The sequence below is a fragment of the Crocuta crocuta genome, unplaced genomic scaffold, assembly GCF_008692635.1.
Source record: "Crocuta crocuta isolate KB4526 unplaced genomic scaffold, BGI_CrCroc_1.0 scaffold322, whole genome shotgun sequence".
Taxonomy (NCBI): domain Eukaryota; kingdom Metazoa; phylum Chordata; class Mammalia; order Carnivora; family Hyaenidae; genus Crocuta; species Crocuta crocuta.
The window spans coordinates 4306921-4321740 of NW_027532592.1; the positions used below are offsets into that span (position 1 = coordinate 4306921).

General features: G+C 46.5%; 1 protein-coding gene across 3 annotated transcripts in view; it reads left to right on the forward strand.

Moving 5' to 3' along the window:
- NVL (nuclear VCP like) overlaps positions 1–14820 on the forward strand; it is an 84711-nt gene that overhangs the window by 13847 nt on the left and 56044 nt on the right. For all 3 annotated transcript variants that reach the window (XM_077779860.1, XM_077779862.1, XM_077779861.1), the window contains 6 exons: positions 617–746; positions 949–1025; positions 1619–1753; positions 3439–3540; positions 6987–7104; positions 9871–10015. In XM_077779860.1, the coding sequence (XP_077635986.1) occupies positions 617–746; positions 949–1025; positions 1619–1753; positions 3439–3540; positions 6987–7104; positions 9871–10015 (707 nt within the window). The remainder of the gene's footprint in view (positions 1–616; positions 747–948; positions 1026–1618; positions 1754–3438; positions 3541–6986; positions 7105–9870; positions 10016–14820) is intronic.

Sequence of the window (14820 nt, forward strand, 5' to 3'; positions counted from 1 at the left end):
TTTAGGGGCCACTTGGGTGGCTCAGTTGGTTATGCATCCAACCCTTGAATTCACCTCAAGTCATGATCTTCTAGTTCTTGAATGCAAGCCCTGCATCAGGCTCTGGTGACATCGAGGAGCCTGCTTGGGATTCTGTGTCTCCCTCTCTGCCCCTTCCCCACTTAGACACGCATTCTTTCTCTCACACACAAATGCTCTTCTCTCTGAAAATAAGTAAAAATAAACTTAAAAAAAAGAAATGGGGTATTTTAAATAATGGTCATCTTTTTTTCGTTTTTTTGTTTTGTTTTGTCTTTAAGTTTATTTTGAGAGAGAGTGTGAGTAGGGGAGGGGCAGAGAGAAGGGGGGAGAGAGAGAATCTCAAGTAGGCTCTGCACCGTCAGTGCACAGACCTGAGCTGAAACCAAGAGCTGGATGCTTAACCGACTGAGTCACCGAGGTGCCCCTGTTTTTTGTTTCTTATTTACTTAAGTAATTCCTCCACCCAAACTTATGATCAAGAGTTGCACGCTCTTCCAAGTGAGCAAGTCAGGTGCCCCTAAATAACACCCATCTTTAAGAAAACATTGACATTGTAATTTCAAGCCTGGTATATTTAAATTTGTTTTCTTTCCAGGATTCCAAAGACTCTTCTCTACTGGAGAGTAATGGAAAAAGGAAAGGCAGGATGAAGCGCAAAGGAAGCAAAAGGAAGAAAGACGTTCAGGAAGTAGATGGAGAAATAGAAGCCGTCCTGCAGAGGAAAGGTGAGCCGCAAGTCTGGGGGTTTCAGCATGCTATGAGAGAGGCTTCGCCAGTCCCAGTTGTCGTTCTGAGGGGGCCTGCTGAGTGTGGTTTATGAGAAAATACTTCAGTGTCTCATGGTCTCAGTTTACTTAAACATTATTAAATACAGAGCTGAGTTACTTCTGAATCACTGATCCTTTCATCTCCTTATTTGATTACCAGTTAAAGCCAAGGGGCTGGAATTACAGATCTCCAAGGTGAAGTTCGAAGATGTTGGAGGCAATGATACGACATTAAAAGTTAGTTCACATTCAGAATTTTACTCAGATGGGAATATTGCCAATCAGCTATTCACACAAAGCCTGCCTCTTTGTTTCTGTTAGGAACTGGGTGTTGGAAGGGAGCCTGGGAAGGGGGAGGGCACACCTGGCCTGTACCCTGCAGGGTGCTGAGGGAGAGAAGAAATGGTACCTTCAGCTTTTCCACCACTAATTATGGTGTACGTAAGATTCGTGCTTTGTAAGTAATACTATTTTATACAAACAGTACTATGAAAAATTATATGCCAACAAACTGAGCAATCTGGAGGAAGTGGACAAATTCCTAGAAACTCAAATGCACTACCAGAAGTGTAAGGGATCCTTTTATTTATTGCCTAGTGGCTACTCTATACCAGTTACAATGCTGGTTACTTTTCATCATCTGTGCAGGGTACATACTACAGCTGAGGACACGGAGGCTCAGAGAGGTTCCTGGAGTCCCACATAGGTCCCAGAGCTGGGGCTCAAGGTCATATGTCAGTCTGCTGTGTTAGAGAATAGAGGTTTCCTTCCACTTGGATTCCTTCTCTCTTGGGCTGTGAAAGACCGCTTTCCTGTTTATTCCCTGCTAGGAAGTCTGCAAGATGCTCATCCACATGCGTCACCCGGAGGTGTACCACCACCTGGGCGCCACCCCGCCACGTGGGGTTCTCCTTCATGGGCCTCCAGGCTGCGGGAAGACCTTGCTCGCACATGCCATTGCAGGGGTGAGCTTTGCCGACACGCACTTGCTGCTATTGCTTTTGTTCTGTTTGTCTTTGTTTTCCTCTTTGGTCAACTTGAACCAAACTTGGCATATTCTCAGGAGGATTGATCCTCTCTTCATCTTTCACCTCTTTCATTCTGCTCTTCTTGAGATGCTATTTTTTAATACATCCAATAATTTATATGGCAAAGGTTGGATGGGAAGCAAAATAATACGGCTGTAAACACCCTTTTTTTTTTTTTTTTAACACCATGTACGTTTTAGTTCCTTCTCCTTCCCTTTAAGCCAGTGGTTCTCAAAAGCAATAAATGAGGAAGCCAAGGATTGTATTGTTTTTCACAGAGATAAATATACTGAAAATTTCCATTCAGAGTCATGTTCTTATACTTATTAGCGTTAAAATAACGTTTCTGAGATGGTAATAACATTTAGTTGACAAAATAAAAAGTTAGCAACCTTATTTTCATCCCATCAGTTTTTTTGGAAACTGTTCAGTGGTAAATGCAAAATGTCCCAGTGACTCCAGGTCGAAGAGTAGTGTATTACAGTAGCTAATAGGTTAGTGTTCTGAGATATCAGCGCTCTTAAGGGGCAACGGGTTTGCTTCACTTGTTCTTTGTTGAACAAAGTGCCCTATAACAGCTGCATGGCAGACGCTGGAAAACAGTGGTAAGTACAGAAAACCCAGGCTTTACATTCAAAGAGCTTTTCATTCTAATAGGAGAGGCCGACATTAAGCAGCCATCATACAAGTAAACGTTGTGCACGATCTTCGTGGAAATGAGGGGGAGACAGGAAGTGCGGGATGCTGGCTGGTCCCAGGTTGTCCATGGTTGAGGAAGTGATTTTCAGAATAGCCTGAGGATGAGTAGGGTTTAGGCAGGCTTGTCACCATCCATGCTGGTGGGCCGCAGCGGCTGCTCCTCCTTTGTGAGAGGAACCTGTCCTCCGACTCCTAACTGGCTCCTCCTCTGGGTGCAGGGGTGAGAAGTGCCTGTAGGATGAGCAGGAGACACTGTCACAACCCCTGCCCTTTCCTGTTAAATTGTTCTAGCTCAGCTGTAAGTCAAGGGGAAACATGTCTCTGGAGATTCAAGACCCTTTATTCAGAAGAGGTAACAACAATTTCACCATGACTCCAATGAAGTAAAAATGAGTGGAAGTATCTAGTCTCTGTGTTTGAAAAAAACTGTAGATTTTTAAATAATGGTTTTCATCGGACCGACAGAAAAGATGAAGTTCCTCAGAAAAGAGATCATTTAAAAAATTCAATTTTGAGGGGCTCCAGGGTGGCTTAGTTGGTTAAGCATCTGACTTCCACTCAGGTCATAATCTCATGGTTCGTGAATTTGAGCCCCACGTCAGGCTCTGTTCTGATGGTGTAGAGACTATTTGGGATTCTCTCTCTCTCTCTGTCTCCCCCACTCTCTCCCCCTCTCCTCCTCTTTCTCTCTCTCCCCTCCTCTGTCCTCCTCTCTCCCTCTCTCTCCCTCCCTCCCCCTCCCTCTTCTTCCTCTTCTCTCTCTCTCCCTCTCTCTGTCTACCCCCCCATGTGCTTTCTCTCTTTCTCAAAATAAATAAATAAATTTAAATTTTTTTTTTCACTTTTGAGAGAGGGATTGAATAAGGAAAAGGAAGGGAAGGTAAAATTTCAAAATGGTCATGCTTTTATGTGTTTGTCCCCAGGAACTGGACCTCCCAATTCTGAAAGTAGCCGCCACGGAGATTGTATCTGGAGTGTCTGGGGAGTCTGAACAGAAGCTGAGAGACTTGTTTGAGCAGGCGGTGGTGAGTCGGCTAGTGACCCACGTCGGACCGTCTGGTCATGTGGGGTTACAACGGAGAGCCTGTCTCGTCCAGGGCCAGTGTCTGTTAGCTTGATCATGGCCATCCTCTTGTAAGCGTGGTGATTTGTTACCCGAGATGGCTAAATATTTAAAGTAGATCCACTGATACAGACTGTTTGATAACATAGTCTGTTTAATCTGAAATCAAGTGTAACTAATTGGTGAGAAGTTCTGGGCTGTCATACCCAGTGGGGATTTACTAAAAATAGGTATCCTGGGGCACCTGGGTGGCTCAGTTGGTTAACCATCTTACTTTGGCACAGGTCATGATCTCACAGTTCGTGGGTTCAAGCCCTACATCAGGATCTCTGCTATCAGTGCAGAGCCTGCTTCAGATCCTCTGCCCCTCCCCCACTAGCATGTGTGCATGTGTTCTTTCAAAAATAAATATTGAAAAAAAATTTTTTTTAAGTTTATTTACTTTTGAGAGACAGAGACAGCGTGTACAGGGAAGGGGCAGACAGAAAGAGAGAATCCCAAGCAGGCTCTGTGCTGCCAGCACAGAACCCAATGTGGGGCTCAAACTCATGAACCATGAGTTCATGACCTGAGCTGAAAGCAAGAGTCACCTTAACAAACTGAGCCACCCAGGCACCCCACAAAAATAAATAAACATTAAAAAAAAAAGAAAGAAAATAGATTATCCTTGTGAGATTTTTTTTTCCCTTTGCACAAATTAAGTTATCAAACAACTTGTAAGCTGTGTGAAAGTTTTTAGCATTTAGGTTTATCACATTATAAAAACAACCATAGAAATGCCAGGGTAAACTCTTCTCTGTTTGCCTAATTGAACCTGTACAAAGAAAATCCTGTTACCAGAGAAATTACGAGATTGGGTTTTATCCTAATTGTAATTCATGCTATTAAGATGTGGGTGTTTAGTGGGGCGCCTGGGTGGCTTAGTCGGTTAAGCGTCCGACTTTCGCTTAGGTCATGATCTCGCAGTTTGTGGGTTCGAGCCCCGCGTCGGGCTCTGTGCTGACTGCCAGCTCAGAGCCTGGAGCCTGTTTCAGTCTGTGACTCCCTCTCTCTCTGACCCTCCCCTGCTCACGCTGTCTCTCTCTCTCCTAGAAATAAATAAAAATATTAAAAAAAAAAAAAAAAAAAATGTGTGGGTGTTTAGGAACATGGATATGTGATGGTTACAGGCCTGTGCCTGCCAGTCGGAGACATGGTCTCCAGTCCTTGTGCTGCCACGCACTGACCGCCTGATCGTGGACAAGAGAGGTTTAACCACTATAACCTTTAGTTTCCTCACCAGGAAGCTGGGTAAATAATATTACTCAAGGAGTAACTGATGCAGTCAGTTAAGCGTCCAACTCTTGATTTCAGCTCAGGTCATGATTTCATGGTCTTGGGAGCCTCGTCAGGCTCTGCACTGACAGCTTGAGATTCTCTCTGTGCCCCTTCCCCGCTTGCACATGTGCTCTTTCCTTTCTCTCAAATCCATTTAAGAAAATAATATTACTCAAATCTCATGGCAGTTTGAGGATATTAAATGCGAAGATTCTTACAAACCCTCAGTGGTGTCCCCAGCACATGGCAGATGCCCTGTAGATGCTGTGACATTGTGCACATTTGACGTGCACACTTGACATTGTGCACACTTGAGAGTCACTATGGTTAAAACTAAGAAAAAGTGAAAAGATCAACTTTATGTCTTTATTTACACCCTGAATATGTAAGGGCTGGTGAACATGGTCAGTATAGAAGCTGGTAATAAATTAAAAGAAAACTTGTATTTTAGTAATAATTGAGAAAATAGTTTTTTCCTTCCAAGCTTTTATTTAAATTCTAGTTAACATACAGTGTAACATTAGTTTCATGTGTAGGATTTAGTGATTCAGAGAAAATATTTTTTAAAATTGGAACTGTATAAGCCATGGTTTTGGTTTGCTCTGTAAACTGACATTGGCAGAGATGTGGACAGCACCGGGAAGATGCCGAGAAGGGGCAGGCAGGGTACTGTGCAGAGCAGGGCTGAACTCTTCCAGATGCTACCCTCTCCCCAGTGAGCTGGCTTGAGTTGTTAAGTGGGCGTGGACAACCAGGGACAGGAGGCAGTTCCGTGTTTATGGTGAGACGATGGGCATAGACAGCCAGGGACAGGGGGCAGTTCCATGTTTACGATGAAACCGTGATGGACAAGACTCAGAGGCAAATGGCACCATTTGGTTGCTGGTTCTGTGTCTCTCTGAAGCAGAGCCGCACTGGCGTGGTGCCTCACAGCAGATGCTCGCTGAATGCGGGGTCTGGTCCCCTCTCTCCTGGTCCCCTTGGTACCTAATGAAGGTGTGCAGGAAAGTGTGTGGATCAGAAAGTCCAAGCAGGTCACATGGTTCTTTGTTGAAAATGTATGCTTTCCTTCGGCTAAATCCTGACCCCCATCACTCACACTTCTTTCCTCTTTTGCTCTGAGGTTTCTGGGTCCTAGACAGAGACTGCTGTACCTTCTGCGATCTCGCTTTCTGTAACTCACTCTCATATCTGGGTACTGCATGCAGTAGTCGTAGATGCTCCTTCGTGTGTGTTGTCATGAGGAGGCTGGGAAGACAGCCCACTGGTGATGGGCAGATTTCCCCCTTAAATTGGGGGGCCCCAGTGCTGTTGAGATGCCTTAGCCAGGCTGAGAGTCTGACTCAGCAAAGTCAGTGTCACCAAATAGCTAGGAATGAGCCATGCTGCAGATTGTGTGTCTAGGTATTTTTAGCTAAATTTTTACGTTATCTGATCCTCCTTTTTGTTTGTTGCCATTTTCAACAGTTGTGTGGTGTGACAGAAGTGCACTCAGATGCTGTGTAACCGCCACCCACACTCCTCTCCCTAGCCTGAACTCACACTTGTGAGCCACTGCCCCGCACCCACCTCCCCCAGCTGCTGGCAAGCACTGTGTCTGTGACTTTGCCCCAGGTGGCCCATATTCTGTCTTCGCCTGCTCTGTCCACGCCTTCAGGTTCTTGCTTTGAAGAAGACCCCTGGCGGAGGTGCTCGCTGTCCACACTGACGTCCCGGTCTTTACCACCCTCCGTACCCAGTGTGGTCCACACAGCCAGGAGGTACTGGCCTCTGCTCAGGGAGGTTTTCTAGCCTGACACGCATCTGCTCCCTGTTTGTATTTCATAGCATCACAGATACACCTCATTTATGGAAGAATGTCAGTGACTTGGTCCCTGCAGACCATGGCACCCCATGGTGCAAGAGGTTGCAAGCTGGAATCCTTTGTGCTGTCTCCCACTGTCCTCTGTCCGCGTCCGAAGGCACAGCACTGCGAACTGCCTTCTTTAGTGTTGTTCTCTTGGCGAATGACCGGAGTGACAAGATTGTTTCAGACTGCTGCAGTCAAAGGAGTATATTGATGATGGCCTTCTGTGGTACTTTTATTTCCAGTCAAATGCACCCTGTGTCTTCTTTATTGATGAAATCGATGCCATTACCCCCAAAAGAGAAGTTGCTTCAAAAGATATGGAGCGAAGGATTGTGGCCCAGCTCCTAACCTGCATGGACGGTCAGTTTAAAATATTAAGTACACTTTGGGGCACCTGGGTGGCTCAGTCGCTTAAGCGTCCAGCTTCGGCTCAGGCCATGATCTCACGGTTCGTAGGCTCGAGCCCCGCGTCAGGCTCTGTGCTGACAGCTCAGAGCCTGGAGCCTGTTTCAGACTCTGCATCTACCTCTCTCTCTGACCTTCCCCTGCTCACGTTGTCTCTCTCTCTCTCTCTCTAATAAAACATTAAAAAATTTTTTAAAAAACACTAAGTTTATTTTAAAATAATAAATTGTGTTTATTTTAACATGTAAGTAGCACGTGAGGATACGAGGTATTCAGGTAAAGTAAAACTGAGAGTACAAAATCCTTTTCATAAAGAATCGTATCATTAATTTTTTGGAGTGCATCTTAGTTATTTTAATGCATTCATACACAGAAATGTACTGATGTTGTTTTGCGTCTTACAATGCTAGGATTGCACCATATATCTTCTTCTGTATAATCTGTTGTTGTATCTTTTTTGTTTGTTTGTTTGTTTGTTTTGAGAGAGAGAGAGCATGAGCATGCAGGCACATGAGAGCCGTTGTGGGGAGGCACACAGACAGAGAGAGAATCCCAAGCAGACTCACAACCTGTGAGATCACGACCTGAGCTGAAATCAAGAGTTGGACATTCAACCGACTGAGCCCCCTAGGCGCCCCTTGTTGCTTGTATCTTAACAGTACTTGTGGGAAATGTTGCCGTTTGAATGCCTTTTATTCTCCTGTTTCACTGCTGCGGGGTACTCTTCAGGGCAGAGTTCTCCTCTTGTACGTCAGCATCCCCTGCTCGCTCTCTTGGCTGCGGGCGTTAGAACTCACATGACCCAGCAGCGGGGCACACTTGGTCCCATCCCGGCCTCAGCCCCGGGGGCATTGAGCACACGCAGACTGTCCTCACGTGAACGCCTGCGTGCAGCTCGTGATGCTGCCTGAAGCATGAGGTACCAGCTCATTTCCTGTACTTTCTTTTGCTTGTTCCGTGACCTCATAGCACAACCGCTTCCTTGCGTTTTTATGCAGTTATCAGCAAGATTTAAGAGCCTTCCTGTGTCACTGAAACCTTCCACCTTGTGCCTCTCTTCTCACTCCAAGGTTTACCAAAGGTGTAGTCACTGTCAAGTAAACACATTTGTATTTCTCTTCCACGTCTGCCTCCACCATCGTTTTGAAGCGAAGTCTGGAATGATTGGGGGGCATCACAGCACTTACCTTTCCAAACCTTTGTTTTTTAGTTTCCTCGTCTATACACCTATCGCTTGCCGGTGTGGCGGGGCTGGCTGCGGGCAGCTGTACCCTGGTACCTGGCAGGCAGTGAGCAGCAGCCAACACGTGTCAGTTTGGTGGTTCTCAATGGCGCTTGATGTGGCCAACCCCCTCATCCTGGTTGTTGTTGACACACGTGGCTTGAGTGCCACTGCTGTCTTTCTGGCCTCTTCTTGGCTCTCCGGCGGAGCCTGACCAGTCCCCTTCCATTACGTCCCTCCTCCCCAGTGCTCCAAACGGAGGTGCTCTGCAGGCTTCGTACTCGGTCTCCTTCTGCTTGTCTCTCAGCCATCTCCCGTGCAGCTCTCCATGAGACACGAATTCCATCTGTAACCTCAAGAAGCGTCAAATGCCTGTTCCTGCCTGCCTGTGAGATCCATCACAGTCAGTCTGTCTGAGTCCAGGCCCTCTCCTCCGATACCCCCTCTGTCCCTTTCCCTTCCCTCCTGTTTCTGCACTCGGCCAGCAGCACCCCCACCCTCCTTGTCGTCCAAATGAGGTCCTCTGGTCTCTCCCTTCTCTGTCCCCTCTGCTGTGCCTGCAGCTACCCTGGACCTGACCATTTCCTGTTTCTTCCCCACCTTCCTTCTTTCTCTCCTCTCACCTGATGGCTGGGATCAGACCACAGCCAGCTCTTCCCTGTATTCCTCTTTACTCTGTTCAAATTACGATTAAAATTGTTTTTCCGAAACATAAACCTTATCAGAAAAACCCTTTCCTGGCTTCCTGTTGGCTAAGGAATATTCTACAAGTTTCTCATATCTCAGCTGTCAAAGTACTTAGCATCTTACTACCTTGTTACCCGTGAGGAGCATGACCTCACACTCCCCACTGACCCACCCTGGTTCAGTTGAGAGCAGTAAACCACGGGAAAGTTACACCTGGGGCCATGCAGTCTGTCATTCCTACAACTGTGTCTAGATTAAGCCCGAGCAGCACAGATGGTAGCGCACCCCATCCCATGCCACGTGTCTGCTGTGAGACCTGCACTGCTCATTCCTGGCACATTCCGCTGCAGAGCTGCTCCCCAGTCTGAGCCCGACACGCGTGTTCATGCCTGTGCTGTCACTCACGCCATGTCTTCATGTGGATTTCGTAACGTGTGTCTACTTATTGGCGTCCTCATCCTTCAAGGCTTTCCCCACACATCACGTCCTCCATGAATCTCCCTCGGTCCTCCGTCAGAATCTGTGCACTTTTCCATCAGATTCCTGTGATGCTTTGTTTAAACCTATTACTGTGTGTCACAGAATGTGTCCCATGGCTTTCTCCGTTAGATTGTGAACTTCCTGAGGACAAAATTGTGTGTTTTCTTCACATCTTTCACATATGAGATAATTGGTAAATGATAGTTTCACGTACACATTGCCATCAAAACATAAACTGCTCTCTCTAACCACTTAACCCACTTCTGTAAACTTGATTATCCTCCATCTATAGGGTCTTATCCATCACTCATCCTGTGTCTGCTTCTTACTAGATCTGAATACCATGGCTGCCACAGCTCAGGTCCTAGTTATTGGAGCCACTAACCGCCCGGACTCATTAGACCCTGCTTTGAGACGTGCAGGAAGGTTCGACCGAGAAATATGCCTGGGTATCCCGGATGAAGCATCCAGGGAAAGGTACACTCTTTGTATGTCACAGTGTCATCTGAACCAAATGCTTTGAAAACGAGGGGTGACAAAAACGATGTAGCCTTTTCTTTTCTCTTTGTTCTTGTCCCAGTAACCTTGATTTGGACAGGAAAAGGCCCTCTTTATATTAATGCTTAAGAAACTAATGTGCTTGTCAATAATAGGGTCATTGTTTGAAGCTGTTTTCCCCGTAGTGATAGTGGTGTAAGGATGTATAACGCTTGGTCTGGCCCTACTGACGGTGGCTGGTGTCATGGAGCCTGCAGATCACCGTAAGGACAGTGTGGCCACCTGGGGAAGGAGAATGCTCGCTGGCCCACTTGTCATTTAAGTCAAGCACTAACCTGCCTAAGACCACAGGTTTTGTGACAAAAGGCAGCTGGAGAGTTGAAAGCTGACTGGTTTTTTTTTGCAAGACCAGCCTTTCCTAGTAATGGGGCTTGAATGTCCGTAGAGCAAAGAAATCGCCGCCAGTGTCTCAGTAAGCAAGGAGGGTGCAGGAGCCACCTTTGAGGCAGTGCGTGGAGGTCTGATAAAGGGGTTTTCCGTGACACCGTGTCTATCGTGGCTTTGGCCTTAAGTTAGTGACACTAAAATTGGTGTATGTGGTTCGAGGAGTACATGGCATGTAGTGAGAAGAAACAGTCACAGGACGGTGAGGGAGGGAAGGGGTGACAGGCAGGAGGCTTAGCAGACGCAGGAAGGAGGAGTTGTTTAGGGCACATGGTGAGAGAGGGTGACGCGGGGGCACATTGACTTTCTTCCCTTTCCCCGTACGTAATGTGCTTTAGTTCCTGACTGTTCAGCAGTTTCTTCCTCGGTTACCACATTCAGTCAAGTGCATGTGCTGATTGGACTCCCACAGATATGGTGTTTAAACAGTCATGCAGCCACTCAGGCTTGTTTAGTAGTGTTCAGCCTGTAGCAAAATGATAGTTAATATCTATGTTGTTTGTATGCATTCCACAAACGTGTATTGAGTGTGTGGCATGGGCTGGTACACTCGGGAAGGTGGTATGAGGCCCATGAAGAATTAGGAGTCCTTGCTTTCCAGAGGCCTGTATCCTTTATTGAACCTTTTCATCCAGTGCACAACTTCTGTAGGGAGATGGATATGTGGGGCCCCTCTTTGCTGCTAGATGGGACCCTTCGTTCATCCACCTGGTGTTCCTTCCTTGACAGAGTCCTTAAAGGGCTTCTGCTAAGGGCTGTGGTTTGAAAAATTTGAAACCTATGAAAAAGTTGAAAGAACGGTACGATTAGTACCTGTATGCCCCTCAGCTGGGGGTACCACTCACTAGCATGTCCAGATTTCCTTTCAGTCTCTGCAGAAAACCTATGTTTATTTGTGTGTGTGTGCATGCACGCTCATACTTTTTTTGTTTTCACCAAGCCATTTGAAGATGATGGACAACAGGATGACACTTTATCTGTAACTGCTTCCGTGGCTGACGGTTACTCTGTTTCACACCATTTCAGGAAATTCAACACTGACACAAGAATATTAACATACAGTCTGTTCTGATTTTCCCAGTTGCCCCCAAAATGTCCATTTTAATTGTTTTCTTTTTGATTTTGTATAGTTTTGTGTTTCACATAAAATGCACTCCAGGATCAAACCCACTGTTTAGTCAACGTGACCCTTTAACCTTAATCTGCTTCTTTGGGGAGGAAGTGCTTTCATGACATTGACATTTCCCAAGTGCCTCACAGTTTAAACTTACGTGACCATTTCCTCCTGATAGGTCTCAGCTTAGGCGTTTTGGGCAAAATACTGCCTGGGTGGTGAGTTGTCCTCAGCGTCATCTCAGGAGGCTCAGAGTGTCCCTTTGTGTAATTATTGGTCATGTTAAGTCTGGTTACTTGGTTAAGTTTGTCAGAGTTTTCTCCTCTAAAGTTGCATTTTTTCCTTTATACTTAACGTAGTCCAGATATTTCTGAAATCGATGGTTACTTAATGGCCACATGTTGTCAGTTTGTCCAAATTCCATGTGAGACGCAGCGTGAGGTCTGTTGGCATTCACATCGGTGATTCACATAGACCAGGTGGTCTGGCTCAGTTATTGCGGCCAGCAGAGGGATTGTATCTCAGACCAAAGGGATTTTAGATGTCCACTGTGTTTAAGGCCAGTTGGGAAGAGTGGGCTCAAAGCCTGAAAGATGATAGCTCTTAAATATAATCACAAGTGACAATTTTTTGAGTATATTAAAAAACTTATTCTGGTAGTTGTAAATGACATATCAGATAAAGGGTTAATATCCAGAATCTATAAGGAACTCCCCAAACTCCACACCCAAAAAACAAACAACCCAGTGAAGAAATGGGCAGAAGATATGAAGAGACACTTCTCCAAAGAGGACATCCAGATNAGAAAAAATTTATTCTGGTAAAAATAAACACATAAAATTTACCATGTTAACCATTAAAAAATTTTTTTTTAATGTTTTATTTATTTCTGAGAGAGAGAGAGAGACAGCATAAGCAGAGGAGGGTCAGAGAGAGAGGGAGACACAGAATTGGAAACAGGCTCCAGGCTCTGAGCTGTCAGCACAGAGCCTGACGCAGGGCTCGAACCCACAAACTGTGAGATCATGACCTGAGCTGAAGTTGGACGCTTAACCAACTGAGCCACCCAGGTACCCCCCCATGTTAACCATTTTTAACAGTACAGTTTAGGAATATTAACTTTATTTACTTTGCAACAAATTTCTAGTACTTTTTCATTTTGCAATTTAATCCTGAAAAGTTAACACTCAATATACTAAGGAGGGAGGCACAGTGGTTGGCACTTCAGTCACTACTGTGCGTGATTGGAAGAATGATGAATACAAAAAGAAAGAAACAGGGTCTTAGGTAGGATGTATCAGACAAAGTAGACCTGGTCTGAGGTTTCTTAAAGGGTTCCCTGAGGAAGCTGAGACTTTAAGAATAATAACAATTAACCGATCACATGATGATAAGAGTATTCCCGGTAGGAGTAGCATATGCAAAGGCCCTGAGGTGACTGAACTCAGTGAGTCCAGGGACCTAGAAGAGGAACACTATGGCTGTAGAAGAGATAAGGCACAGAAAGCCTGGCGAGGTATGCAGAAGGCAGTTCACATACACTTGGTAAGGATTTTGGACCTCTTTGTGAATGATGGGAAGGAATTAAAGCTATTAAATTAAGCAGGACAGTGATGGAAACAGACTTTGTTTTGGAACAGATCCCTGTAGCTGCAGCATGAAGAATGAAGGAAAAAAGAGCAGGAATGGGTTCTAGTGACTCAGTGACAAGGCTATTGTGGTATCCAGGTGAGGTGGTGATGGGCTTAAGGAGATGGGAGTATAGGTGGCAATAAGTGCAGCGGTGCCCGCTGGGAGCGCAGGTGAATGGAGTGCACCTGCGGCGGTCCTGGTGGGAGCACACAGGTAGAGCACACCTGGAGTAATCTGTCGTTTAGCCAGTAGACCCCGTGTGTTGCATTTTTTGCCAGAAGGTACATATGGAAGGTCAGAGCTATGATCGAGCAGGAAGGAATAGTCCCATTTCTGTTTATTTTTTGAGAGAGAGAGAGGGTGCAAGTGAGTGAGGGGCCAGGAGAGAGAGAATCTCTCAGGAGGGGCAGAGAGAGAGAAGCAGGGTTCACCCAGGGGAGGGGCTGTGATCTTGAACTGTGAGATCATGACCTGAGGCAAAGCCCGAAGCTTAACCAACGGAGCCACCCAGGCGCCCCTCAAGTTTCTGATTTGAGCATCTATGCTGCTGGTTTTCTCTGAGAGGATAGGAAATAGTGGAGGACGCAAGTTTTAGGAGGGGACCTGGGGAGAGATGGAGGGGATGGGGGCAGTGAGCTGGAGGGGAGTGGAAACGTCATGGTGGCCATCGGGAGGGTCCAGAGCTCTGAGGAGGTGAACCCTGGGGAATCAGCAGCAGGCTAGAGGCATCTGAGCTGCTGAAGGCGGAGCGTGTTGGCCAGAGCGGCAGCGGCGACTCTGGGGTGGGCTGAGGGCGTGGAAGGAGCAGCCAGCCAGTTACCTTAACCGAAAGCTGTGTGAGCAGGATGACCGAGCAGAGTCACAGTCAAGCAAGCAGACGTGCGTGATTCACCGACGGAAAGTTTGGCTGCAAGAGAGGGATAGTAGCGGCCGTGCAAGGTGGCCTTTGGAGTGTCAGAGGGGACCCCTCAAGAGAAACCAGAGTGACTTTGAATGTTGTGGGAAGGAGCGAGTGGGATGGAATTGGAGGTCGTGCAAGGTACTGGCTATGGCCGTGGGCCCTTTGGCCCAGAGAGAAAGCGGGTGTGCAGGCTCGGGGGCTCATTGGTGCCATGCTCACTCCTGAATTAAGCGGTGAGATCAACTGATGACAGTGAGTCATGTGACAGAGGCTGAAGGAGGATGAGGGTCTGAAGTGATTTTCCCGGATGATTTGAAGGGACCAGGCTAGGATAATGGGACCTTAAGGCACCTTATAGGATTGGGGTACAGAATGGCACCTGTAGGCCTGGCCTTAGGACTTTTTTTTCCCAATCTAGGTTCAGGCCTGGAGGAAGACTTAGAATTTCACGTAAGAAAGATACAATAGGGGGTGCCTGAGTGGCTCACTTGGTTAAGCAGCCAGCTTCGCTCAGGTCATGATCTCAGTTTGTGGGTTCGAGCCCCACGTTGGGCTCTGTGCTGCCAGATCAGAGCCTGGAGCCTGCTTCAGATTCTGTGTCTCCCTCTCTCTGCCCCTCCCCAACTCATGCTCTTGTCTTTCTCTGTCAAAAATAAACAAACATTAAAAGAAAGAAAGATACAATAGACCGTG